Source organism: Emydura macquarii, unplaced genomic scaffold, assembly GCF_026122565.2.
Source record: "Emydura macquarii macquarii isolate MOO-44397 ecotype Brisbane River unplaced genomic scaffold, CSIRO-AGI_Emac_v2 contig_3108, whole genome shotgun sequence".
NCBI classification, from domain to species: Eukaryota; Metazoa; Chordata; order Testudines; family Chelidae; genus Emydura; species Emydura macquarii.
Window position 1 is genome coordinate 6,549,792 of NW_027133245.1, and position 25,730 is coordinate 6,575,521.

At 40.6% G+C, this 25,730-nt stretch overlaps 1 protein-coding gene across 7 annotated transcripts in view; it reads left to right on the forward strand.

Moving 5' to 3' along the window:
• The first annotated feature begins 1,793 nt into the window (after window positions 1-1,793).
• FAT1 (FAT atypical cadherin 1) overlaps window positions 1,794-25,730 on the forward strand; it is a 138,869-nt gene continuing 114,932 nt past the window's right edge. For 5 of the 7 annotated variants that reach the window (XM_067530619.1, XM_067530613.1, XM_067530615.1 and 2 more), the window contains exons 1-2: window positions 2,734-3,008; window positions 15,089-18,364. In XM_067530619.1, the coding sequence (XP_067386720.1) occupies window positions 2,930-3,008; window positions 15,089-18,364 (3,355 nt within the window). In that variant the 5' untranslated portion in view covers window positions 2,734-2,929. Of the gene's footprint in view, window positions 1,816-2,733; window positions 3,009-5,781; window positions 5,908-15,088; window positions 18,365-25,730 lie in introns of those variants that run through there. The other 2 variants (XM_067530618.1, XM_067530617.1) reach the window with 2 other exon arrangements.

Below are 25,730 nucleotides of genomic sequence, written 5' to 3' on the forward strand. Positions count from 1 at the left end.
TTACAGAAGATCATAAAAATTATACACATAATAAAACTTACAAACACCACTGACTAGAGATCTGGGCTTGACCTTTTTCTTTTTCTTGAATTGATAAATATCATCATCCAATGTGCGAGAGTGACTTCGTCTCCTTTGTTCAGTATTTTAACTCCATATGAATCACACAGCATACAGTCGAATTGGAGATGGGGTAGGATAGGTTGTTCTATTACTGCTAGTAGTACTCACCTAAATCTGAATTCTTCTAAATTCTGAATTTCTAGACATATGTACACCTTTATAGCTTCCTTTAGGAGAAGTTCACTGCCCACCTTTGGATGGTCCTTGTTTAATCAACCAGCTAGTGAATGTCTCCATGTTTTGGGCATCAAAGCCTGAAAGGCTAGCTTATTGCCTTGACCAGTCATTATCTGACCCATGAAAACCAGCCAACAAGATATAATAATCAGATTTTAATTGCGGAGCTGTAATTAGACTTGGAAAGATTAGATTTTTATTGATAATTGTTGGTAAACTTCAATCACATCGTGTACACACAAACTGACAGAAAAATATTTCCATCAAGAATAACTGAAATTTGCAAATAGGCAAAGTAAGAAAAATGCTGCTTAAGAACTTAAAAGTAAAAATCAAATTCTGCCAAGTCTAGTTATAATTCATTTTTTGGCATTTCTGGTGACTACACAAACCACTCATGTTGGAAAGGCTTGTTTAGAAACCAGAGCCCCAAAATTGAATTAAAGTCTTGTAATTCAAAATGTGGTTATATTTATTTCATATAATATATAAATTTGACAATTTAATCCAATAGAGGAAGTAAGCAATTTATGTGAAGAAGAAACCAAGTGCTTAGTCTTGGAATAATAAATAATAAGGGGCGTGCCAATGAATTATCCAGATTTGAGAAACCATTCCCACTTAATCAACCATTGAGGAGGCTTTACCTTTGTTTCACCAGGGAGGCTCATAGCCCTTTCCCAATATTTCCATCCTCCTTCAATGCTCAGACCTTCCTACGGCAACATGAAGAAAGAAGGATATGAATGGTCACCATCAATGAGGTCTATCTCAGGAACAGTTGGGCACAGTTGCAAAGTCTGATATGGGTTAATTTCTTATTCTCATCCAGTGAAGTTGGCCTAGAGTGAGGGCAAGGTCCTCTGCACCCCTTAAGCTCCATATAGGAGCTGTGCTAATGGGGTCTGCTGTTGGCATATCATCCCATATCTGCTATGCTACAAGTCTCCTTGCCAGCCCCATGTAGTCCATTATAGAAGGCTAAATTGGGTACACCTTAGGTGGAATACAGCCACAGGAGAGGCTACAGCACCGCTTTTACACAGATACAGTAACCCTAGTATCTTGAGTGTGTGCCAAGGAGGGGCTGTAGATGCTATTCCAGTCTAGGACCCTGGGCTTAGGTTGGGGGAGTCAATGGGAATCCTTCCATTGACTTCAACTGGCTTTGGATCAAGGCCATAGTTTGTAAAGTGATTTAAGATCCTTGGGGATGAAAGGTGCTATACAATACTACTTTGCACTTCTACTCCATCATCCACCTGAGAATCTCAGGGTGCTTTACAAATTTAGTCTCACAACACCCCTCAGAGGCGCATAATAAGTAAGCATTACAGTTGGATCAGTAGTGTCTGCTCTAATCAGAGTTTCAGAGGCAGTACCATTCTTTTTCATATGCCCTACCATTCTGATCCCCTGTGTGCAGTTACTTGTAGCTTTCTGAAACTTTAGCCTTTGGGGCTGAAATTTTCCAGTCTGGTTTCTGCTGGAGGGTGAATTCTTTTGCTTGACTGGGTGAGCAAAACAGTTTATTTTATTTATTTGATTATGAAAAGAGTGGGAGAAAAATTTACCTTTCCCCCCATTATAAACAAAAACAACCCTTTCTTCTCCCCTTTTATTTATACAGATCTAGTGCCAAAACAGCTGCGGGGGAGGGCGGTAAGCGGGAGTTGGAATTTAGCATAACAGTCCCAATAGCGAAGGGTCTTTGTGACTGTCCTGTTGACAAATGGTCTGGAGTTGATCCAGTTATGACCTGCTGGGAATTGCACCCGGTGCATGGGTGTGTATGTGTGTTTGTAAAGCGTCTGGGGAGTAAATTAGGAGAGCAGAGTCGTAGCTCAAAGGTTAATAAGGGGAAAGTTACCCAGCCTTTGTTACAGGCTGTGCTGCTTCAGTGCGGAGGCAGAGGGAGGGGACGACACACGAGTGGAAGCGCTTTGGAAAGGGAACTGCAACAACACCCCCAAACTTCTGCGGCCAAGAGGGGCTGGAGCGCTGACTGCGGAGCCGGACTCCCAAGCCAGGCGCTAGACCCGCGACGCGTCGCCACTGAGCTTTCGGCTCCAGGAAGGGCAGCGGCAGCAGGGGCGCCTCACCTGCCGTCACACACAGGCTCAGGAAACGCTGCGAGCGCTCGTGGGAGGGAGGCACCGGCTCAGGTGCCTAATAGCCACTGCTGTGCCGAGCTAGAGGCAGAGATCCTCCCCCGGGGAGCCGCTGGGGCCAGGGTAGGAGGACAGCCTGCCGCCGCCGGAGGGAGACTTCCCTTCAATCCAGCGATTGGAAGAGGGCGCTCCAGTGAGCGAAGTCCAAGAGTGAGCGAGGGAGGGGAGGGAGGGAGTGTAGCCACTGCAGCTCGCTCTCTCGCCGCCGCCGCCGCTGCTGCTGCTGCTCAACTCTACCCACTCTTTGCCTGGACATGTCTTGAAAAACTTGGATCGTTCTGCCGTCCCCTTCGGTTCTCGCCGACCCCTCCAAGTTTAGCAATCGAATGGGGGCACACGCCGAAACGCGGCCATCGGGCTGTGGGCTCGGGCACTGGATTGGCTAGGCGCTGGGCGTGTGGCTGAAGAACCGAAGGGTGGCAAAGTTAACACTTTAGAAGCGTGGCTTGTTTTTTTAAATGTATTCAACAAAGTGTGCGGGGAATCGGCTGCGCGGGAGCGGACTTTGGCAGAGAAGCATGAAGTCCAGCTGGTCTGGTGAGTTCTTTGTCTGACGTTTGTTTTCCCGGGGTTTTAAATGTGTTCGGCTGCATACATGGAAATATTTAGGCTGTCTTCGTTTGACGAAGTAGACCCTACTGTGTTTGTTTGTATGTCCAGGGTGGGTGGGTGTATATACACACATACCTATGTATACTTGTGTTTTGATCGCTCTAAACACACGTAATCCCTCCCTTGTTACAGACAGAGATGTGTAGATAGCTCAGTCAAAACCTGTAAAACGCAGACCCAAATGACGAAGGCTTGTTGCAGAGATGTTCTGCTGGGTTTTGCATTATTTTGGAGTGAAACTAGTTTCAGAAATGGTGCCTTTGGGAAGGAGAACCAGGGGTTCGGGACGATGTATTGTGGTGCAGCGCCCTCTAGTCCGCGCACTGGGTACAGCGGCTCCCCCCACTCGGGTCCGAAGCTGCCAAGTTCAGCATCGTCAGGAGACACGAGAGGCCGGGAGGAGAAAACGCTGCCCTCTTCTCCCGCTGGTCCTTGCTCCACCAGACTCCAGTTCTGTCTGGAACCATAAGTGAGGGTGTGAGGGGTCTTTGCGTCAGGGCGACTCCTGGCCCCTCACTTTACAGTCGTTTATTTCCATCTGCCACCGAGTGTCCGACAAAAAAAAAGGCAAACTTGGATATGTGTATAAGTGAGTCGATTTCTTCTGGTTCGTTGGGGGCTCCCAGTGCTGCCGCATTGATTGATTGATTTGGCCAGGAAAAACGGTGCACGGCGAGTGCGTAATACATGTGCTCCTGTGATCTTCCCTCGCCCTTTGCTTGCTTCCCGTGGCGATGAACTCCGGCTCCTTCCAGGCAATTAGGTTTCTCGGTGAGGCTGGCAAGTCAGAATTCCCCAGACAAATGTTTGATCGTTATTAAGCGTTTATCATTTATTAATGAACGGAGATCACTCCAAGGAATATTTGGGAGTATTCATCTTTCATGTTATTTACATTTACACACCAGGAGATATCATTTTAGCTATTTCTTTATTTCTTTACCCCAAATGGCTATTTCTTTATTGATATCATTTACTTCTCCACGGACTGTCTAACTAAATCAGGGGGGTGGGAAAGGGGGGGGGTTCTTTTTAAAACCAATGCACATTATAGCCAATGTGCAGTACAATTTCGCAAGCATTGTAAAAGATCAGACCTCAGGATCGACTCAGGTAACCGCATTTTACATCTGCTCCTTTATATAAATCATCTGGTCAATCCCACCCATTGCTGCGGTGAAGATTTTCTATCGCAGAAGAACAGGGATACGTTCGTGCGTGTAGGCATATTTAGGTTGCATGATATTGTTTACTTTCTAAACCGCAAATTGTAGGGTTATAATTTCATGTCAGGGTGAAAGTCTATTCTTTACATGGAGCAATAGCATTCTGTCGTGATGCCCGTAGTTAGTTTTTCCCTTTCCATATAACCTGTTAGAGACTATCCTGTACACAGCTACTGAATATTGACAATTGAATTCAGCGGGGAGCCATGAAATACAGTATCTGATCTCAGTTGGTCCTCCCCTCTGAAAAAACCCTCTTTGTCCCTACTGGAGAGTTCCGTATGGAAAACAATCGCTTTGAATTCAGGCTCTCATGTTTGAGGTCTCCACTTCTGAACATCCTCTAAACACTTGTCCCCACAGCTGAGGGTGGAACAAGAGAGGGGCAGAGATATTCTTACTCTGAGCCAAATCTTGCTCCCTTCACTGTTACTCGTAAAGCGTGCAGGATTTGGTCCAGTGTCCCTTACATTTCGGACTTGATTATCTTGATGGAGAAAGTTTTTGTTTGCCTGTTTGTTTTGGTGGCATCCTTTGACTTCCTTTTAGATATTTACAAATGTCCCGACCGCTGTCTGAAGAATTCTGCGTTTTCAACTTTTCAATAAGCCGTCTAGTAAAAGAACTGTACATAACTGAATGCAACGCTGGCCTTCTCTTCCCAGTTGGTATTTTTGTCTTTTCCGTCTTTAATTTCTGGCCGCATAATGAGGAGGTTAGTGGTATTTGGCCCACAGGGCGTAGTATGCATGCCACATTGAAGAGCTAGAGTTTGCAGAGTTTAGGTTTTCTTACCCAGCTGTGCACACAAGCGGCGGTGAAACGCTCCCACTCGTTGCGCTGGGAACTTTGTACTGTGTGCTGTGTTATTGCTGAAGGAGGAGGATTCGGTTCTAGCCGGATTCCTTTTAAGGGCTTGTGGAATAAGCAGGAAACTATAAAGCAATTTTGGTCCTGTAAATGCGATACGTTTAAATGCCCAGTGCAATCATTACGGATGGGATGAAACAACAACCTTTGAGCGTTGAATAATAATAAAATAATAAAAAGATCCCCTGTTTTCTCTGTCTAGATTTCTGACGACATAAACCGCTCTGCTCCTTTTTTAAACTTGCAAGTACCAACCTAAGTATTTCTTCCAATAGGAACAAAAAGTAGCAGGGCGAACCTTGAGTTTTCACTGCTCTGCTTTGTTACCAAAAAAAAAAAAAAAAAAGTTTAAAAACAACACACAACAAAAATCAGCGAAGTGTGGTTCTGCCCTGGAGGAGGGAGAGTGGATCTTTTGATGTGAAGGGTATCATAATTTAGGAGCCAGATGGTTGGGAGCCCTGGAGTCTCTGGAAGTGTGAGGTTTAGGTTTTCATGCCAGCGAAATGAGTTCCGGAGAGGGCTCGTGGTGCCGGCCTGGCCTGCGGAGGAATACAGCCATGCGGGGTGCGGCGGTGCCGGGGAGGGAGAGGGAAGGGGAGAGAGGAGAAGAGGCAAGGTGGCGAGCCGACGAGAAAGAAAGGGAAGGAGTCGGGACGGTCACCATGCAGCGCTCCTGGGAGCCCACGAAGCCCCTTCATCAGTCTCCTCCCGGCCGGCAGTGAGAGGTGAGGGTCGGGCGCGCCCGGCTCCGGCGGCCTCTTTGGGGCAACTTTCGGGCGAGTTTGGGGCAGAAGTTTGTGGCTGCGGGCCAGAGAGAAAGGAAGGAGCGCCGCCGGCAGGGCTGCACAGCCCGGGCTGCTCCGGCCGCCGCTCCCCGTCCCCGGCTGGCCCGCAAAGGCTGCAGCCCTCTGGCTCCGGGGGGGACCTTTTGTCCTGCAAAGTTGGGGCGCGAGTCGGGGCAGGAGCGCGCGTTCGGGGGCGGGCGGCGCTGAATGGGAAGGTGCCTGTAGGACCCCGGCCAGCCCCTTTCTGCCAGGTGGATTCCAGCCGCCGCTCGCTCGCTTCGCTTCTTGTCGCCCCCAGCCGGGGGGCGATGAGCAGCGAGAGACCGGAGTGGGGGCGGGGGGAGACGTGCGGGGAATAGTAAGTCTAGGAGTGAGCTGGCAAACAAGAGGCTGGCGGCAGCGTGCATTGTCCTGGCTCCGTTTGCTACCCAGTCAAATCAAAGCCACGCCGGAGCGGCAGGGAGAGGGGAGTGAAGACCTGGACGATTTAAACCTGGGCTCTGCTCCTTGCATGGCTCCGTCAGGCCACGTTATCGGTGAAACTGAGCTGAAAAACGTGGAGGATCTTCTCCCACTCCCATCCCTGCCGGCTACATTTGTAGATACTTTTGGAGTGTGTGGCATGGTGTGGCTATTTCTGGTCAGTTCATTATGAAGCCACCGCTTCTCTCATTGTAACGCTTCTAAAGGGTCGTCTCGTTACGAGTTGAAATGACCAGAGAAGTAATCGGAGACTTGGCTGTAATTTCGTCTGCAGGATTCTATTGAGTTCTGTCTAGGGAGAGAGGAGGTGATAATTTTGTACCCTGGAGGGAAGGTGTCTGTCTGTATGCATCATGCATTTCATGGGCCATTGTAAACCTTATGTCCATAAAATCACGAAGCTTGGCAATGGACGCATAAATACCTCCGGCTGATTTTCCTCTTTGTTTGCGCTTTAGCACGGTATCTACCATTGTTTGTCCCTTGGATTCCTTTGAAACTTAGAGGGAACATGCACAGAAGAACTCGGGGTTCCTGATTCCTTTCCTCCGTCCCCACCCCTTTCCATGTTTCTACTTCAAAAATGCACTAGCTTAAATTCTTCTTTATGAGTTTATATTTTTGTAGCAGTCCTAATAAATTGTAAAGTTTCACTACAAAAATATACTTTTTAAAAAAACGAAGAACCATAAAGCTTTTTGTAAGTTTTCACTTACCATGTAGTTTATTACAGTTGCAACTTTGATATATATATAAGCAGAAACGTTAATAATGTCATTTATTTTAGGGGAATTTCTTAAAGGCCTATTAAATACTGTCCTTGATATCTTTGAATTTTAAACTCATATGTTTTGCACAGTTTTAAATTACTATATTAATAAATGTATGTGGCACATATCTACATTCATTTTTCATAGTTGCTGTATTCCTTAAGAGCTTCATGCATAGTATATTTTCATGTGCAGATTTAAATATTTGTTGTTTGAAACTTCATCTACTACTACTGAAATGTCTTCACTTTTAAGCTTTTTTGAGATTTTATTTTTAAAAGCGGGAATAGTGGATGTCAGTTGTCCCAATGGCCTGCTAACTTCACTTGAAGAAAGGCCTTTTAGGGACCTATCCTGCTTCCATTGAGGGTCCATAGCAAAACTCCCATTGACTTCAGTATAAGAAAAAAGTGCAGTACCTCAAGGAAAGATCTTAAAAATGAAGTTGCAGTTAAAATTTTACCCCAGACCAGGTTAGGTGAAGTTGTTTGGTCACAAAAACTTTCAGGATAATCACTTGCTACATTGAGACTTAAGACTTTTTCACTGTATGGTTTGATAGTTTTTTGTACATTGTAATAAAAACATTATGTATATTACACAAGAGATGATATGGTATCTCATTGCAATTTTCCCTTGTGAAACTCATCAACAATAATTGCTGATTGAGTCTTTTAAAGATAGAGTGTCATTACAGTATCATTAACTCAGTGTTCCTCTGTTACATATGAATATAAGAAAGTTACTGAGCTGTTTTGGCATAGTAAGCAGTTTGAGACCCAATAAAGATTAAAGTCTCCTTTTCTCTTACTGAAGGTCCAGTCCTTCAAAAGTTACTCAAGCAAATATCCATTACTTATGTAAAATTTCTAAATTCTCATTCTAAATGTTTTTTTTTTGCTTCTTGTGGGTTGTGCAGTACATAGAGTACTTAGGAAATAGGTCAATTTCAGGGATTTAATAAACCAAAACCTTTATAGTGTATAGGACTTCTGTTTAGCCACAAATTGAAACCCTTATGTTAATCTTCACAACAATGTGCATTTTCCAAATAACTTTCTGGTTTTAATAAAATAATGCCACTGTAAGCTTTCATCATGTGTTAATTTTTTGAATAAGAACCCTTTCCCCGACTCCTCCCAGCACACTATTCTGAGGATTTTGATTTAAAACTTTATTCACCTTTAAACAGTTGCAGTCTCATATGGAAGCGTCAGAACTATAAGCAACTATGCTTTTAAACAGTTAATGCTTAATTGCTGAGGAATTAAAATATAATAGTCATATTGGTAGGGCCTACAAACTCGTTGTCTTTGTCTCCCTCTTCAGGCTCTGCAGCAAAGGCATGGTCATGCAATCTCTTACTCAAGTAGCAACTTTTTGAATGAGTTTCAGATCCAAACATTTTATCAATACTACTCACCAGAGCATTTTTTATGTTAATTGGTAATATTGGTGTGTTAAGATTTTTTACTTGATAAGGTAATACATCAGCAACCTCTTTACTTTATATAAGTGTGTATGTGTATTGTGTATATATATTTATATTTATATAAATTCATACATATACACACACACTAATATTCATTCTTACTCTATCAAAATTCATTGAAAAAATCTCAGTAGAACAAAACACTAGAAACTACTGTAGAGCCCAATCTTGCATTGGCAGGCAAATATACTAGAGGCATTTCTTGAGTACCTAAAAATCCCATTGAAGTTTCCATGTGTCCATAGAACATACTGCGTGAATAAGGAAGGACCTAATCCTAGTCACTTATGTATGTAGGTAACTTTAGTTATGGGGATAGTCCCACTGAACTCAACTGGATAGTCTTGTAAGTAGATGAAGGATAGTATTGTGGTTAAGGTACTGGACTAGGGCTCAGGAAATCTGTGTCTAATTCCTGATACTTTCAGGCTTCCTGTGTGACTTTGGGCATATTTCTCTGTCTTAGTTCTCATATATAAAATGGGGACAATTAAACTTCCTTTGTCTGTCTTACACAGTATGAAGCTCTTCCGTGTTGGAACTGCCTCTTATTAAATTGTGCACACGCACGTGTATGTGTAGTGCCTAGCACAGGGGGGCCCCAAACTTGGTTACAGTCTCTAGGCACTAGGGATGTAAAATATTGTTTAACAAACCAACTGTTTAAATGATTACAATTATATCATTTAAAGGTTTAACCAATATAATATTTAATATTACATTATTATACACAGTATATATTATATTTGTTTTATAATATATAATGTATATTATATTACCTGGAGGCTGGATGGGGGGCATCCCGCTGTGCCTTGGCCCCACCACTGTGCGGGTCCCTGGCCCTGCCAATCACCACGAAGTGGGCCCTCCAGAACCAGGGTGCCACCGCCCCTAGGGCCTGCCGCACTCCAGCCTGCAGAAGGGGGCAATAAGGCACCTCTGTGTCCTGTCTCCTGCTCCCCCACAAACTCATTCACCTCTTGCCGTGCTCCTGGCCCTGCCTCAGGACCGAGGACATCCCTTATGCCTGCCCGACCCCCCCCCCAGACTCTTCACCCAGGCGCATCTCAGCCGCTGCCATCTGGATCACTGCTGCTTAAGCTGGCGCCACTGCCGGTGCCAGACCCCTAAGCTCCAGGGCTCTCTTGCGCATGTACATGTCCCAGCCCCCGTAGTCCCTCCCTGCAATGCCCCATCCCCACTCACCCTCCACATGCACAATTCCCCCTTCCCCCCAATGCAGTGAGCGGTTAAATGGTTAACGCAAGTTGTAAACAGTAAGACTAATATTTACCGGTTAACCATTTGCTATTTTACATCCCTATGAGGCACTAGTATATAAATAATAAGATGCATATGTTTTTGCAAGATCGATGTCCAGTTAATTCAGTGATTTACAGTTGTGGTAGTAGTGGAGCATACTAGCCCTTACTTTTGGCCTATTTTTTGAAAATCACTCTTCCTACTGCTGTATGAATATTTACTGATTCTAAATTTGTGTCTTAGTATTTTTTCTTATACAGAATGATACAGTATCTTTGTCATTTCAATTGGCCCCACCAGAGGAAAACAATTTCATCATATATTTCAAACTGAAATGTTGAAGAAAAATGTGAATATTAATTAATAATTTGTTCCAAATAGGAAATCAAAGAATGTCTGGTTATGGTATTTCAGAGGAGTATACTGTGCACTTTTATGGGCATGTGGCTATGATGTTTACTTAAGCAAACCATTTTGCTATATTTTGAAAATGGATAGAAAATCATAGACTTGTGATATTTCAGAGATAAGAAAATTTTAAGAGTTCAAAATGTAGCCTTGGCTAAAATGTGTCAGGAATGTAGTCATTTTAGTTCACTAAGAATGAACAATAGTTAATAAAATAAAATATAATACAATATTTTAATAAAGCCTTGCATACTACGTCATCTGACATCTTCACATCGTTAGATTTTTTCTTTATTCCTTTATCTATAGAATTAACATTATTTCATACCTTTTGGGTCCTTATTGTGACATATTACACAGTGGTCTTCAGATAATCCCAGATCTAATATTTTCAATATCTGTTTAAATTAAGTCACAAATTGAAAATCTCACATTTAAAACTTCATGTTTTGTGGTACAGAAATATCAATTAGTAGTTTTATCTAACTGGATTATTATTCTGTGTAATTAATAGACATCTCCTACTCCAGGTTTTGAATCAGCAAATTTGTCCAAGCTGCTGTTCAGGGCTGGATTCCTTACTGGCAGCCAGGCAATCATGATTTAAATGTTTGTCAGAGTGGTTTCTGAAAATTTACTATGGAATTAATTCCTCCCCCCAGACCCGTGAAATTGGAGGAATTTAAAATATAATCTTAAGTGCAAAGTCAAATTCAGATGCAGATCTTTCCTCACCCTTTCATTTTAACAAATTGTAGGGCCAAACCATGCCTTAACGTGAAAATAATCACAGGAGGGTAACAGGTGGACCAAAGAAATTCCATGAGGGTGAGTTTGTGGAGTTTCCATCAAATCATCCTGGCTGTGGGGAAAATTTGGGGAGGCCACAGAGGAAGAAGGTTCACCGATACACAGGAAGGGAATTATCAGTGCCATGTGTGCATGGGGTGCCCATCTGTACTGCTGCTATGTGCTTGTCCAACATGGCTTCTGCAGAAGATTTTGCCCCCTTTAAGGGGATGAAGACAATTATCATGAAGCCTTGGCTCTGCTTCAGTGCTTAAATACTAAGGTGATCAGTGCTCCATAAATACTGTAGAGAGATGGATAAGGCATGTATATAATCTGGACAATTCTTCCACTCCTATCTATACCCAGGAAAAGTGCATGCTGAACAGCTTTAGTGAGAGGTCCGCCATTGTGGCGGTGACAACCCTCCCTATATTTCAGTGCCACCAAAAGCAATGTCTGCTCCAGCGGAGTTCCCTCCACTTGCAAAAACAGAGAGACAGTTGAGATCCTTGTATAGTCAAAGCACTTTCGTGAGATGTTTCTGTTTAATCTCTTGTTCATTGCGTTAAAAATGGCTTAGTCATTTTATAACATGCCCTTTAGCAGAATCTAATGGCCTCTTAAATTGCCCTGAGTTTTAGAACTGTTGACATATCCATATATTTATTGGACTAATTGTAGGGTGAAAATGTTAATTTATTTATCTTGTTTAAGTGAATTTATTGCTAATAAAGCTCTGGGGATCCAAGTCTCTATTTACTCACAGAACAGATGATAGCACAGGTAGAGTGTGCAAGCTTCCTAACAAAGCTGTCATTTGAGGCCCACAAAATCCTACTTCCCACCCCAATTTTAAGATCATTTAAGTACCAGCTCTGACCTTAGATTTAATTTTTAAAAGGTTGTAACCTTTTTTTAGTTGTGAAAATAGCCTTGCTCATGGAAACTAATTGCTTGGTTCAAAAGATTGCCAGTAATTTTTCCAGAAAATTATTGGTCAGGTTATTGACCGTTCCCTTTATGGCTTCATATGGCCATAGACTTCATGGTCCTAAGCCTCAAGTCTCACAGTTTTTAGGGACCTTGACTGATTGACTTGTGGTTGTGGGTGAGCCATTATTGGCTGCCTGGATGAGCTCTTTCTCTGAGTTGTCAGTGTGACATTTAGCTGCAAGATGGAGCAGCTTAGTTCTTGAGCTAGATCAAATGTTATCAGTTGTAGGGGAAAGAGGTAATGGGTGTATGGCTCACTTGTCCTATTTTGGAAGCCTGCTTGAGGAAGTGAGAACTGGAGGAGGGTGAATCCTTATGAGGGGAGATGGAGAAAGAAGGCACCATGGGAAGGACTTTGGAAAGAAACAATGGGAGGGGGCTGAAGCCAGGCTAGAAGCAAGGGGTGTTCGGGTTAGTGAATTTTGTTTAATGTATATATATTTCCATTTTTTGGTGTTTTCTTGGCAGATGTCCTATGAAATAGTATATATATTAGGGGAAGGAAATGGGAAGGCTATTCTGAGCATTTGTCAGACAAAAACAAGAAGCCCTTTTTTCTCTCCTTTATCCACAAATTTACCAGAATTTGGTTAGGAGGTCAGCATAGCAGCCCCCAGAACCTCAGGTTGTTTGGAGCATTGTCCACTGCAAACATCTCCAAACTATCTGTCGAGGTTCTTTTACCATACTCAGCATTGTAGCATCTGAGCACATTTGGAAAATCTAAATTAACAATGCAAGGATCTCTGTCCATCTCGGCTATTATTACTGTAGGATAGGTATGTGAAAGAAGAGGGTTTTGATCTGGCAGCTTTTAGTTTTGGGACGATTCTGACATCTGCTGGGAGTAGGTTTCATACTTATGGGCCAGCTGTAGAGAAAGTTCTTCCTCCTGAGCACAAGAGTCTTGCTCTTACGTTTGGTGGTTCCGTTCTTCCTGTGTAAACTAGCTGTCTTAGAAGGTCATAAACATGTTACATGAGGAAGACCCTTGGTTAGTCTGGGCCATTCTTTTAGAGGGCTTTGCAGATAATGACAACAACTTTGAACTTGACTCTTTATTCAGTAGGGAGACAGAATAGAGAGCAGAGGACTGGAGTGATGTGCTCTCCTCATTCTTTTTTGCAGAGTAAGCAGGGCTGCTACATTTTTTTTATTTTTTTTTTTTAAGGTTGGTGATCTAATTTCTAGTGCACTACAGTAATGAAGCATGGTGGCTATGAATGTGCAGATCACTGTGATCAATTTTGACCCTATTAGGATGGGGAGCAGTGTCTGGTCCTGCTGCAGGTAGTAATGTGGATTCTTTACATCTCTTGATATTTGGGTATCTAATACCATTAAGGAGTACAGAAGGACCTCCAGGATGACTATAATAGTGGTCTGAAGGCAAACACTCATAATGAAAGGTGATGCTATGGTAGTTGTGAGATCCTCAAAGGGCTTCCCTCTCACCACAATTTGTTCTGGATTGAAATGTTGACAACTATACCTTGACATAAGTACAAGCCATTGGGCTCTCCTGCTGCTGCAGAAAAGGAAGCTAATGGTGACTTGAAGATTCTACCCATGTCCGTTAAATATGGGGCATGTAAAAAAAAGTTTGGAGAGATCCTTTAAGAAAGATAATTTTAATGTCCTTCCAAATTTTTTGGGCCATACCTTTCTATGTTTCATAACATTTATTTGCCTCAACTTTGTTCGGACGGGGATAGCTCTACATTGTCTCTACATGCTGAATCCTCATCCTCTCCACTGAGAGAATGCCAATTTAGTGTTAATTGGGAAAGCATTTATTGTGATGTGCACTGCCACCTGCTAAAGAGGCAATATAGAGACAGTTCCTATCCTAGGAAGCTTATAAAGTAACTAAAACAAACATAGAAGGAAGTCCAAAGGAGTGAATGATTATATTCTTTGTTTCAGTCCAATTTTTAGAATATATTATCATTTGACGTTAACCAGTGAACAGCCTAAATTCGATGGCATGAGAATGACTTTCTGCCACTTTTGTACCGGTGCCACATGTGACCCAGTAACCTGAAGTGAAAGGCTCAGTCGTCCATTCTGAAGCACTGGGATCATCCAGACTCCATTAATATTTTAGTTATAAGACAAGTCAGTACATGGCCTGTAATGGTGATGTTTCAGAGACTATTTTTAGTGTGATATAATCTTAATAACTATTGTGGCAGCTAATCATTATCGACTTTTTATTTGGGCTTGAATGAGACATTTGTTTCACATGGAGGAATTTTATTCATTCGTATAAGGAAAGTGTACAACTGAAGCCATTACTAGTCCCACTAGTTTTAAAATCAAGATGTGAGAAATACAGTATTAATAAGATATATTGACAAAGCATATTAGCTTTGAATAGCTACGAGTATAGTTATATTCAATGACTACTGTTCAAATTTATTTTCATATTAGAATAAATGAAAGGGAGTCCTTTAAGTAAAAAATTAGGCTAGTCTTAAATTTAGTTTTATATAGTCAAACTTCATATTTATAAGAAATTTCAAACTGAAGGCATTAGATTTCTTTAGTAGTTGCTTTCAGATATTCCCTTCAAGATTGAGTAAAAAAATGTAACTAATTTTGGAATTTAATTTATTAATCCTTCCATGATACAGCAACAGTCCCTATTTTTTCTGGTTTATGAATTTACATAGTTCAAGTGTTACATTCTTGTGATTTTTATTATTTTTATCATATGACTACCTTTCCATAATCTGAAATAAATGGAAATTTTGAGAGATTATAATCTAGGCATGTTACTTTTCGCCATATTAGAGATGTAAAACTTTAATTTCTTTTTGTATGTTCAATCATATAATTAATCAAAATTAAAATAATGGCACATGAATATTTTTTGTAAAGCGTCAGTTAATGATTCTTTATTCTTTATTTGTTTCAGGGGTAATTGCTGCCATGGGGAGATACTTGACCATGCTGCTGTTGCTGCTGGTGCAGCATTTTGGAAACTGTGAAGGAAATCAAAGACCGCATCATACTTCACCAATGCAATTTACACAAGTCCAGTACAATACCACTGTGTATGAAAATTCTGCAGCCAAGACTTATGTTGAGCAGCCAGTAAAAATGGGTATTTACATTTCAAATCCACTGTGGGATATAAAATACAAAATTATTTCTGGTGACAATGAAAACTTGTTCAAAGCTGAAGAGTATATTCTTGGAAACCTTTGCTTTTTGAGAATACGGACCAAAGGAGGAAACACAGGCATTCTTAACAGAGAGGTGAAAGACCATTACGTATTGACTGTAAAAGCAGTTGAAAAGAATACTAATGCTGAAGCACGCACAAAGGTCAGGGTGCAGATACTGGATACAAATGACTTAAGGCCCTTATTTTCTCCAACATCTTACAGTGTTTCTTTGCCTGAAAATACAGCAATAAGGACCAGCATTGCAAGAGTCAGTGCAACAGATGCAGATATAGGAACCAATGGAGAGTTTTACTACAGTTTTAAAGAAAGAACAGATATGTTTGCTATACATCCAACCAGTGGTGCAGTGGTTTTAACTGGAAGACTTGACTATTCAGGAACTAAACTTTATGAGATAGAAATCCTCGCAGTGGATCGTGGAATGAAATTGTATGGTAGCAGCGGTATTAGCAGCATGGCAAGGCTAACTGTTCACGTAGAGCAAGCAAATGAATATGCTCCTGTTATTACAGCCGCTGTATTGGCTCCTTCACAATTGGACAAGGATCCAACATATGCAATTGTAACAGTTGAGGACAGTGATCAGGGTTCAAATGGAGAAATAGCATCGTTAAGTATTGTGGCTGGTGACCCACTTCAACAGTTCAAAACAGTGAGGTCTGTTCCAGGAGGTAAAGAATATAAAATAAAAGCTGTTGGCCACATTGATTGGGAGAGCCAACCTTTTGGATATAATCTTACTCTTCAGGCTAAAGATAAAGGAAATCCTTCACAGTTTTCTTCTGTAAAAGTTATTCATGTGACATCCCCACAGTTTAAGTCTGGACCGGTCAGATTTGAAAAAGATGTGTATAGAGCAGAAATCAGTGAATTTGCTCCTCCAAACACGCCTGTGATAATGGTAAAAGCTTTATCTAGTTATTCTCAATTAAAATATATTTTAAAAAATACACCAGCCAAAGGCAGATTCAACTTAAACCCACACACAGGTCTTATTACCACTTTAGAACCAATAAAAGCACAATATGCATCTCATTTTGAACTTGAAGTCATGACAACTGACAGAAAAGCCTCTGCAAAAGTGTTGATTAAAGTAAAAGACATGAATAGTAATCCCCCTGAATTTACTCAGACATCATATAAAGCTTCCTTCGATGAGAATGTGCCAGTTGGTACCAGTGTCATGAGTGTGAGTGCAAAAGATCTTGATGAGGGTGAGAATGGTTATGTAACATATAGCATTGCAAACGTAAATCCTTTACCATTTGTGATTAACCATTTCAGTGGTATTATCAGTACCACAGAAGACATGGATTATGAACTGATGCCAAGGGTTTACAATTTAAGGATTCGAGCATCTGACTGGGGCATACCGTATCGTCGAGAAGTTGAAGTTCCTGTTACTATTATTTTAAATAATTTGAATGATAACACACCGCTGTTTGAGAAAATAAATTGTGAGGGAACAATCCCTAGGGATCTTGGTGTTGGAGAACAAATTACTACTGTATCTGCTATTGATGCTGATGAGCTCCAATTGGTGAAATACCAGATTGAATCTGGAAATGAATTAGATTTATTTATTTTAAACCCAAACTCTGGGGTGCTTTCACTGAAGCAATCTCTAATAGATGGCTTAGGTGCTAAAGTGTCTTTTCATAGTCTGAGAATTACGGCTACTGATGGGGAGAACTTTGCAGTACCATTATATATCAACATAACTGTAGCTGCCAGTCGCAAACCAATAAGCTTGCAATGTGAAGAGACTGGTGTAGCCAAAATGCTGGCAGAGAAACTACTACAGGCAAATAAGCTGCACAGTCATGGCGAGATTGAGGATGCTTTCTTTGATACTCACTCTCTGAATTTGCATGCACCTCAGTTTAGAAGTACTCTTTCTAATAGTGCTGAAGTAAAGGAAGACCAGCCTGTGGGTTCCAGCATCATACTTATGAATGCCACTGATCTTGACGTTGGCTTCAATGGGAAACTAGTTTATGCTATCTCTGGAGGTAATAACGATAGTAGTTTTACTGTGGATTTGGAAACAGGGATGTTAAAGATTTTATCTCCCCTTGATCGAGAAGTGAAAGATAAATACACTCTGAATATTACCGTGTATGACCTGGGAATACCACAAAAATCTGCCTGGCATCTTTTAGATATCAAAATTTTGGATGCCAACGATAACAGACCAGAGTTTTTACAAGACAGTTATTTTGTTGAAGTGAGTGAAAACAAGGAGCTAAACAGTGAAATCATTCAGATTGAAGCCACAGATAAAGATTTGGGGCCCAATGGGGAAGTGAAATATTCTCTTCTTACAGACACAGACATGTTCACTATTGACAGTGTAACAGGTATTGTGAAAGTTGTAGGCGCTTTGGATCGTGAAATTCAACATGTGCATTTCCTGAAAATAGAGGCCAGGGACCAGCCAAATGAAGAACCTCAATTGTTTTCCACTGTACTTTTGAAAGTATCTTTAGAAGATGTCAATGATAATCCTCCTAAATTTATTCCATTGAATTATCATGTGAAAATTCGAGAGGACCTTCCAGAAGGAACTGTTATCACATGGCTAGAAGCCTATGATCCTGATTTAGGCCAATCAAGTCAAGTACGATATAGCCTTTTAGATAGTGGCGATGGAACCTTTGATGTAGATAAATTGAGTGGAGCAATACGTATTGTACAAAGACTGGATTTTGAAAGGAAACAAGTTTATAATCTGACTGTACGGGCCAAGGACAAAGGAAAGCCCACTTCATTATCTTCTACCTGTTATGTTGAGGTTGAGGTAGTTGACGTAAATGAAAATTTGCACCCTCCACGGTTTTCCAGCTTTGCGGATAAAGGCTTTGTGAAAGAAGATGTCCCTATTGGTTCATCTGTGATGACAATAACTGCCTATGATGAGGATGCAGGAAGAGATGGTGAGATTAGGTATTCAATCAGAGATGGATCCGGTGTTGGCATTTTCAGAATAAATGAAGAAAAAGGTAAGAATTTTGTCAGCATCTTAATTCACTTATTCTGTTTCCAGTATTAAAAAACCCCTAAATTATTAACAGTGATAAGAATAGATGTTTTTACATCATTGTCTTAAACTTTTCTAATAAATATGTATATTTTTCTTCGCAGTTTTAGTGTATGTACTCTGTTAGGAAGTAAAAGAAAGTGAAAATATTTGATAAAGTTGCATTTTTCCTACTTGGATTAATTTTTTACAGCACATATAATACATTGGCCTCAAAACCTCTATTACATGGGCATCAAAAGGAATATTATATAGGGCTGATTGTGGAACCCTTCTTTACTCACGTTGGTGAGAATTTACTCATGTGAGTAGTTCCAAAAGTCAGTACTCACAAGGATGCCACAGTCTGGCCGTAGGGAAAGAGTGAAAGCTTTAACTCTGGAATTTTCTTACTTTTTTTAACCTTAAGTTAGATAATTGCTATCCTTTGAATATAGTTTCTCTATGTGTGATGATAATATTTGCTTCTTTTGATAAATTTATTGATCGCTTTCTCTGTTGTTCACTTTAACAACAGTAACTGTGCCTTTTTGATGAATGACCAGAAATAAACTTCTTCCAAGCAAAATATGAATACATTTGCAGCTTGTTAAAAATAACATTTTATGGTGATGAAGGATCCATACATATATTGGTATAACAGATTCAGAGATGTTGCCTTGTTGTGTCAGTGATTCAGAGGTTAAGAACTGCTGTAAGCTTTATTTTATTCCAATGTAATTCATTCAAAGGTGCTGTTGTAACCTCAGCAAAAGGCAGAAATTCTATTAATTGTTTATGGAATAAGTGTCTCTGGAACAGTTAAAACTAGAATTGCTACTCATTCTACCTCCCCATACAATTTTTCTTTCTTTAAAAATGAAATATTGTTGAATTTCACAAAAACAAAGACATTCAGAGCAATGTCTTCTTGAACTGTCATTCTTTCATGCCATTGTACTCATATTTTAGGTGTACCATAATTGAATGGATTTTCACATACCTTCAGTGTTACAATATCTAAGCACAAATAAGGAAGTTAAGCAGCAGTCATGTTCAAAATTCTGTGCTGTATTATGCCAATGTTAATTTGGCATAACTCATATTAGTTCACGGTATGTGAAGGTTTTGGTCATGCTTTCTTAATTGGTCTCACAGGGCATGTCTACACTGCAATTAGACACCCGTGGCTGGCACGTGCCAATTGATTCAGGTTTGCGGGGCTCAGGCTGCAGTGCTGTTCAAATGCAGTGTAGACTTCTGGGTTCAGTCTGCAGTCTGAACTCTGGGACCTTTCCACCTCACAGGGTCCTGGAGCCCAGAACCCAGCTTGAGCCTGAAACTCTACCAAGCAATGAAACAGCCCTGCAGCCCAAGCCCTGCAAGCCTGAGTTAGCTAGCATGGGATAGCCGTGGGTTTTTAAATGCAGTGTAGGCATACCCACAGACAGGAGATAACTTGTAACTAGAGTTAAGTTATAACTCATTTAACAATGGTTCCATGTTTTATGCATAGGGTTTTATCAAATTCACAGCCGTGAAAAACGTGTCACGGACCACGAAATCTGGTCTCCCCCATGAAATTTAGTCTTTTGTGTACTTTTACCCTATACTGTACTATAAGGTAAAAGTATATAAAAGTGCACAGCGTTTCTCAGACTGGGGGGTCCCCACCCAAAAGGTGGTCGGAAGCCTATTGTAGGGACATCACAGTATTGCCACCTTTACTTCTGTGCTGCCTTCAGAGCTGGGCGGCTGGAGAGCTGCAGCTGCTGGCCAGGCACCCAACCCTGAAAGCAGCACTGTTACCAGCAGCAGCGAAGAAGTAAAGGTGGCATGGAGTATACAACTGTATGAATACATCCGTGAAATTTGCTATGTATGCCCTGACCAACCTCTGAAAAAGTGTGATTTCTCCGTGATTTATGTAGACCCCTATTTACACACACTTCTTGTAGTGTCCTATGAGTACTGGTGAGCAGTGCCCATAAGATTGTTTAACTATTCAAGAGTTAGAAGAACAAATTGTTATTTTGAAATATTATTTAGAAAGTCAACTATTAATCAAAATAATACTGGCCATTGTTAAAGAGCCAGTCTCCAGCATTGTAATTAAGTCTCACCCCTTTTACTTTATGTTTTTACAAAGTATACAGTTAAGATTACAAAGTAGATTTAAAAAATGTTTAATGAAGGACTTTCAAAGCCTTAGTAATTTCACGTTTAGTTTTTGGCGTGCTTGACAGATTACTTGTGCTTTGCAGTACTCTGCCTCATCCTTAGTGCAAGTTTGCTATATTCTGAGCTTCAAAGTTATGTAGAAAAGAGTCTTTTACTAGTTCCATGTGTGGGTCTGTAGAATTAATCCAGCTTTGCAGTTTTACTATCTAGGTACCGTTCTTTCTTCTTTACTTCAGCACCAGAATATGCATGCATTGACCTTGATTCTGCCACTCTTACTCATATTAAGGAGGTGGCAGAATCGCGTGTTTAATATGTTTCTTTTAATATGTTTCAAAACACTTAGGTGTTTTTTTTTTTTTTAAACTGATGGCTGAATTTTGTTTGCCTTACTCTTTGAATTTAATAGGTCTACTCATGTAAGGCAAGCAGGATTTGGTCCCAAGGTTTCTATTTAATAATTTTGGCAGGGACAATGTTGTAGTAGATGTTTGCGGACTCAATTTAAAAAGTTGCTGTTAGCTAACCTTATTTTCATAGCTGATATATAGTGTTATTTTTATGTTTTGACTTTAATAATGGAGGCCCTATTATACATATTGTTGAAATCTGATTGCTTACTTCTATGTACAGCCTCTTTTTCCGCCTTTTTGGGGGGAAAAGGGCAATTTTCCTCCACCTAAAGGCTGAAAAGAAAGCTGCGGAAAGTCACTTAAAAGGTAACAAGCCCTTACCAGTATGTTTTAAAAATATAGTGGTTCTTGACACTAAACCACCATTTACAAATAAAACCTTTTAATTATATTTATTTGGAGACCATATGAGGACCCTATTGCACTTATGTGTCTAAGTATTTATGCCACATTCATCACCATGGTATTCTGCCTCTGCTGCTGGTAATAGGGAATAGGCTGATACAGAGGAGACTGGGAGGCAGAGTAGAGAAGCAACAGATTGGATATGGGGGAGAGACCAGATTGGACTTCTGACAAACAGCTGGTTGACTGGCTTTCTAGATTCACTGAGAAACAGAGAAACAGAGCCAATTGTCTCTCCTAGGTATTCTTCTCTGGCAGCATCATATTCCTCTCATTCATGCTTCACTTACTTCCAGTCCAAAGATAGGTAAATTGCATATTTTAGTAAGCTCTTTTGAGTCATAACTAAGATATGAAGTATCTAAAGGGAACCACTTACCTTCTATCTAAAGAATCAACGGTGGGAATCACATTAAGTGCATGTGGGAATTTACAACCTATGAGGAGGCGTATGTGTGAGTGAAAACAGTTCTCCATGATGGAATTTCTTGGGGCTGGAGATTGTTTGCTTTTTCAGAAAGCTAGGAAATTACTTATAAAACATTACATTACGAATACATTAGGTCTGCAAAGTTAACCTCAAAAGTTAGGAAATACAGTAGCACCTCAATTTTACAAACGCTTATATGAACCTTTTTTCTTGATGGAGGGAAAAAATACATAATGAAAGCGATGTCAGTGAAGAACAAGTCAGTATCCTTTCACAGTCCAGTGCCTTCTGTGGTTTGGAAATCACTTTGTAGTGGTTGGAAGGATAAGAAGAAAGCAATGCAGTGTACTATACTAATTCTTATGCACCTTACTTACTGCAATTTTGAGATGTTCAGATTTAAGAACTATTTAATTTTATGAATTACTCAATCCCCAGTTAGTTAATAAAATAGGGTTCTACTGTAGCAGAATTAAAGTTGGCCGTGTAACCATAAGGCAGCCATTTCCAATTATTTTTAAGCACTTGATTTTTGCCACCTTAATATTCTTCTAATGCCTTCAGGCCAGTTGCCCTCCTCTAGCATCAGTTTTTTGGTGCCCAACTAGTATGTACATACCCTCATAGGATATATCCTCAGGAGCCACATGTCCTTGTGCATCCCAGCTCCCCACCTCAGAAGCCAGAGGATAGGGAAGTGATCCCCGAGATGTGCTTCTTTCATTTTAAATGCCCTTTTTGTTCTGGAGCTGCTGTGCCCTAGATTGTCTTGTGGTAGGAAAGAACTCCAGAAATAAAGGAGTATTTCCTAGCCTCACTGCTACTGAATAGAGATGAGGAAATTTGGCACCCCTTCCACTCCACTATTGATATTTTTTTTGGATCTATACATGGGACAGGCTTACTGTATGGCTACCCAAAACCTAGAATGGGAGAGTGGGACAGTTGGCCATCTTTGAAGGTTCAGGGGCAAGTTTGCAGTCCCTGTCTTCATTCCAGAAGACAGCTTAAGGTAGGGAGGCTCCATTGGGGTGGCGAGATAAAACATATCCATATCTTTATAAAACAGGTGTTTTACTGGGGTTGGCTCAAGATTAGCTTGGAAAACAAAACTTCAAGCAAACCTCAGGGGAAACAACTGGAACCAACCAGTTTATGTTCACTAAAACTGTGTGAACCCAAATATACATTTCACACTGCTTCAGGGAATGATACTGCAGCTATGTGTTGCGAATCACCTCTGAACTAGTTCCCAGAGGTGTAGTATGAAATCTCCAGCATGTACCACAACAAATATATGTACTACAGACAAAATTATTGTATAAATCATACACATGCACCTGGGGAGCTGGAGTTAGAATACTTTATCCTTCAGGGTCTGAATCCAAAATGATCTGTCACTTGAGCCTAAGGAGAGCTTCCTCAGTTAGACGGATGAAGTTGTGAAAATGGCTTACTTCAGTATTCACTTTAAATCTTGATAGTATTTTTGGGGAAAATATTTTAACATTATGCTAGTGCTGGCACAACTTATATTATAGACGCTTTGCCATGTTTACTCTCCCAAATTCTTCTTGAGTTGTTATAGCAATTAGTATCTTAATAAAATAAAACAATTTGTCAGAAAAATTTCAAGAATTCCAGCAGTATAGCTAACTGTGTCCACAACTTCAACTGCTGTGATCTGCTTAGTAATACAGACTTCAGATACAGGGGATTTCAAATAATAATACAACAGCTTTTGTAGTTTTGTTGTAAACCTCCTTTAAAGGTTTTCACATTTTTTGAGTGCACCATCAATCGTTTTTTAATTCATTTGAACATTGTTTGCAGTATGAGGAGAAGTGTTTTTTTTTCTCTTCCAGAAACCTGCTGTAACCAATCAAAGTATCTGAAACAAATGATTGATGAAGTATATATTTTTAAAATTTTTATGTGTTCATTTGTCATTTATTGTATTAATTAAAAATAAAATGAATAAACTGAATCAAATGGATAACCTTTTTTATAATATTACTGCGTAATTATTTTTCTTGGGGAGAACAAATACAGTGTAACCTTGCTACTCATTGCTTCAGTAACCCATGAATCTTCACTGATCATGGATTTTTATGTTTACACTTTACTGGATCACAACATGGCAGAGCAAATGCAGGTGATATATGCCATGGGGACCAGTGGGTGAATGAACTTACCCCCCTGCTCCTCACTCTGTTCTAGGTGATAATGCTCCAAAACAGGGCTATTGCATTGGCTACTGCTTCTGCTCTCTTTTTTTTTGTTGTTGCTTAGGGCATGATCAAGATCTGACTGCTCCCATAGTAGCTTTTCTGTGATTTCCATTGAAATAAAGAGTAACCCAAGTTCGTTATGTGGAGTGAGGGCCTCTAGTGAGTCAGTTGCCCAGCTCTGTTCCCCTTCAGCAGTTAGATGAATTGTGGCTGTTAAATGAATTGACTCTAATCCTTGTGGAGTTGAGTCCAGCTGTGGAAAGAGATTAAAGATGATATTTGGAACAGAAACCACTAAAATCACCATAAACTGACCTCTAATGTGTGACATGGGTATTACATTTTTGTAACCCTGAGCCAGGTCAGGTGTCTGAGGGCAGGAAATAATGATCAGGCTCTTACTACTATTCTTTTTGCAACCATGTTGCAAGTGTGTCACTCCCAGCACAATTTACAAATAAATACTGAAGCAAAATATACTAATGAACATACAACTAGAGAACAAAGACCCTAGATGAAGATGCAGAAAGAACTACAACAGACTGGTTTGTGACACTTATAAAGAGTAAACAAAAATATGCATTTCAAAATAAATATGGCAGCTGAGTGCAAAATTGGGTGTACTCAAAGATTCGTGTGTGGTCAATGTTAAAATAAAAAAACTAAGATAGTTTCACAAAGCAAACCTATCCAGCCCAAAGCCACACTGGCATATCTGGAAAGGATAGATACCACAGAATAGACTTTGGAATAAAAGAAAAGAAAGTCCCATGTATTCTTAGGTTGCAGAACAGTCTGCAAATTCAGATGATCAGATAGATATATAAATTGTCTACTAAACAAGAGGTAAATATATTCTTATAGAATTTGATGAGGAATTTAACAGTGGGATATATTAATGATAGAATGCATTACAGTGGTATAGTCCCAGTGTGTCATTAAAAATACATGCTCCATTAGCACTGAGCAGTGAAACTGAGATAAATAATGACAATTCTGTGCAGCTGCTGCTGTTTGGAAAAGCTCTGAGGGGCAGCAGAGGCAGGGTCTGGACCTAATCATAAGTGAGGAGGACCCAAAGCAGAAGCTATTCAGGGCCATAGCAAAATAGAAACCCCTTCCCTCCCTATCCCTGTCCCAATTCCCATAGCAGTGCTACGGAGCTGCTTTACAGAGGGAAGGGAGAACAAGGAAGACTGCTCCTTCCCCTTTTCCAGCAGCCAGACACTTACACCAGCCAGAGGCTGAAACGAAATATGGAGCCCCCAAACAGTTTGCAGGGATGATGTCTGGTAGTTATCCCAGCACACATTCCAGCTCAGGTGAGATACTGCATTTCTCAACAAGGCCACCCATGTTTTGTGTTAACCTTTGGATTGTAAGGTTCTCTGATCCTCCAGCCAGCAGGTGCCCTGGGTGTGTTCCAGAGCATCAGCCAGTGCCAGGCAGGGTCATGGGTTAGATGGCACTGGTTAAGTTGCTCACAATAACCTTGCTACCAACATTCTATCCACATACCTACTAGGTGAAAAGTTCCGGAGGAGAAGCCGTGTTAGTCTGTATACAGCAAAAACAACAAGAGTCCTGTAGCACTTTAAAGACTAACACATTTAATTTCTGCAGGCATAACCTTTCGTGGGCTGCAACCCACTTCGTCAGATGCATGAAATAGAAATCAGATAGGTATAT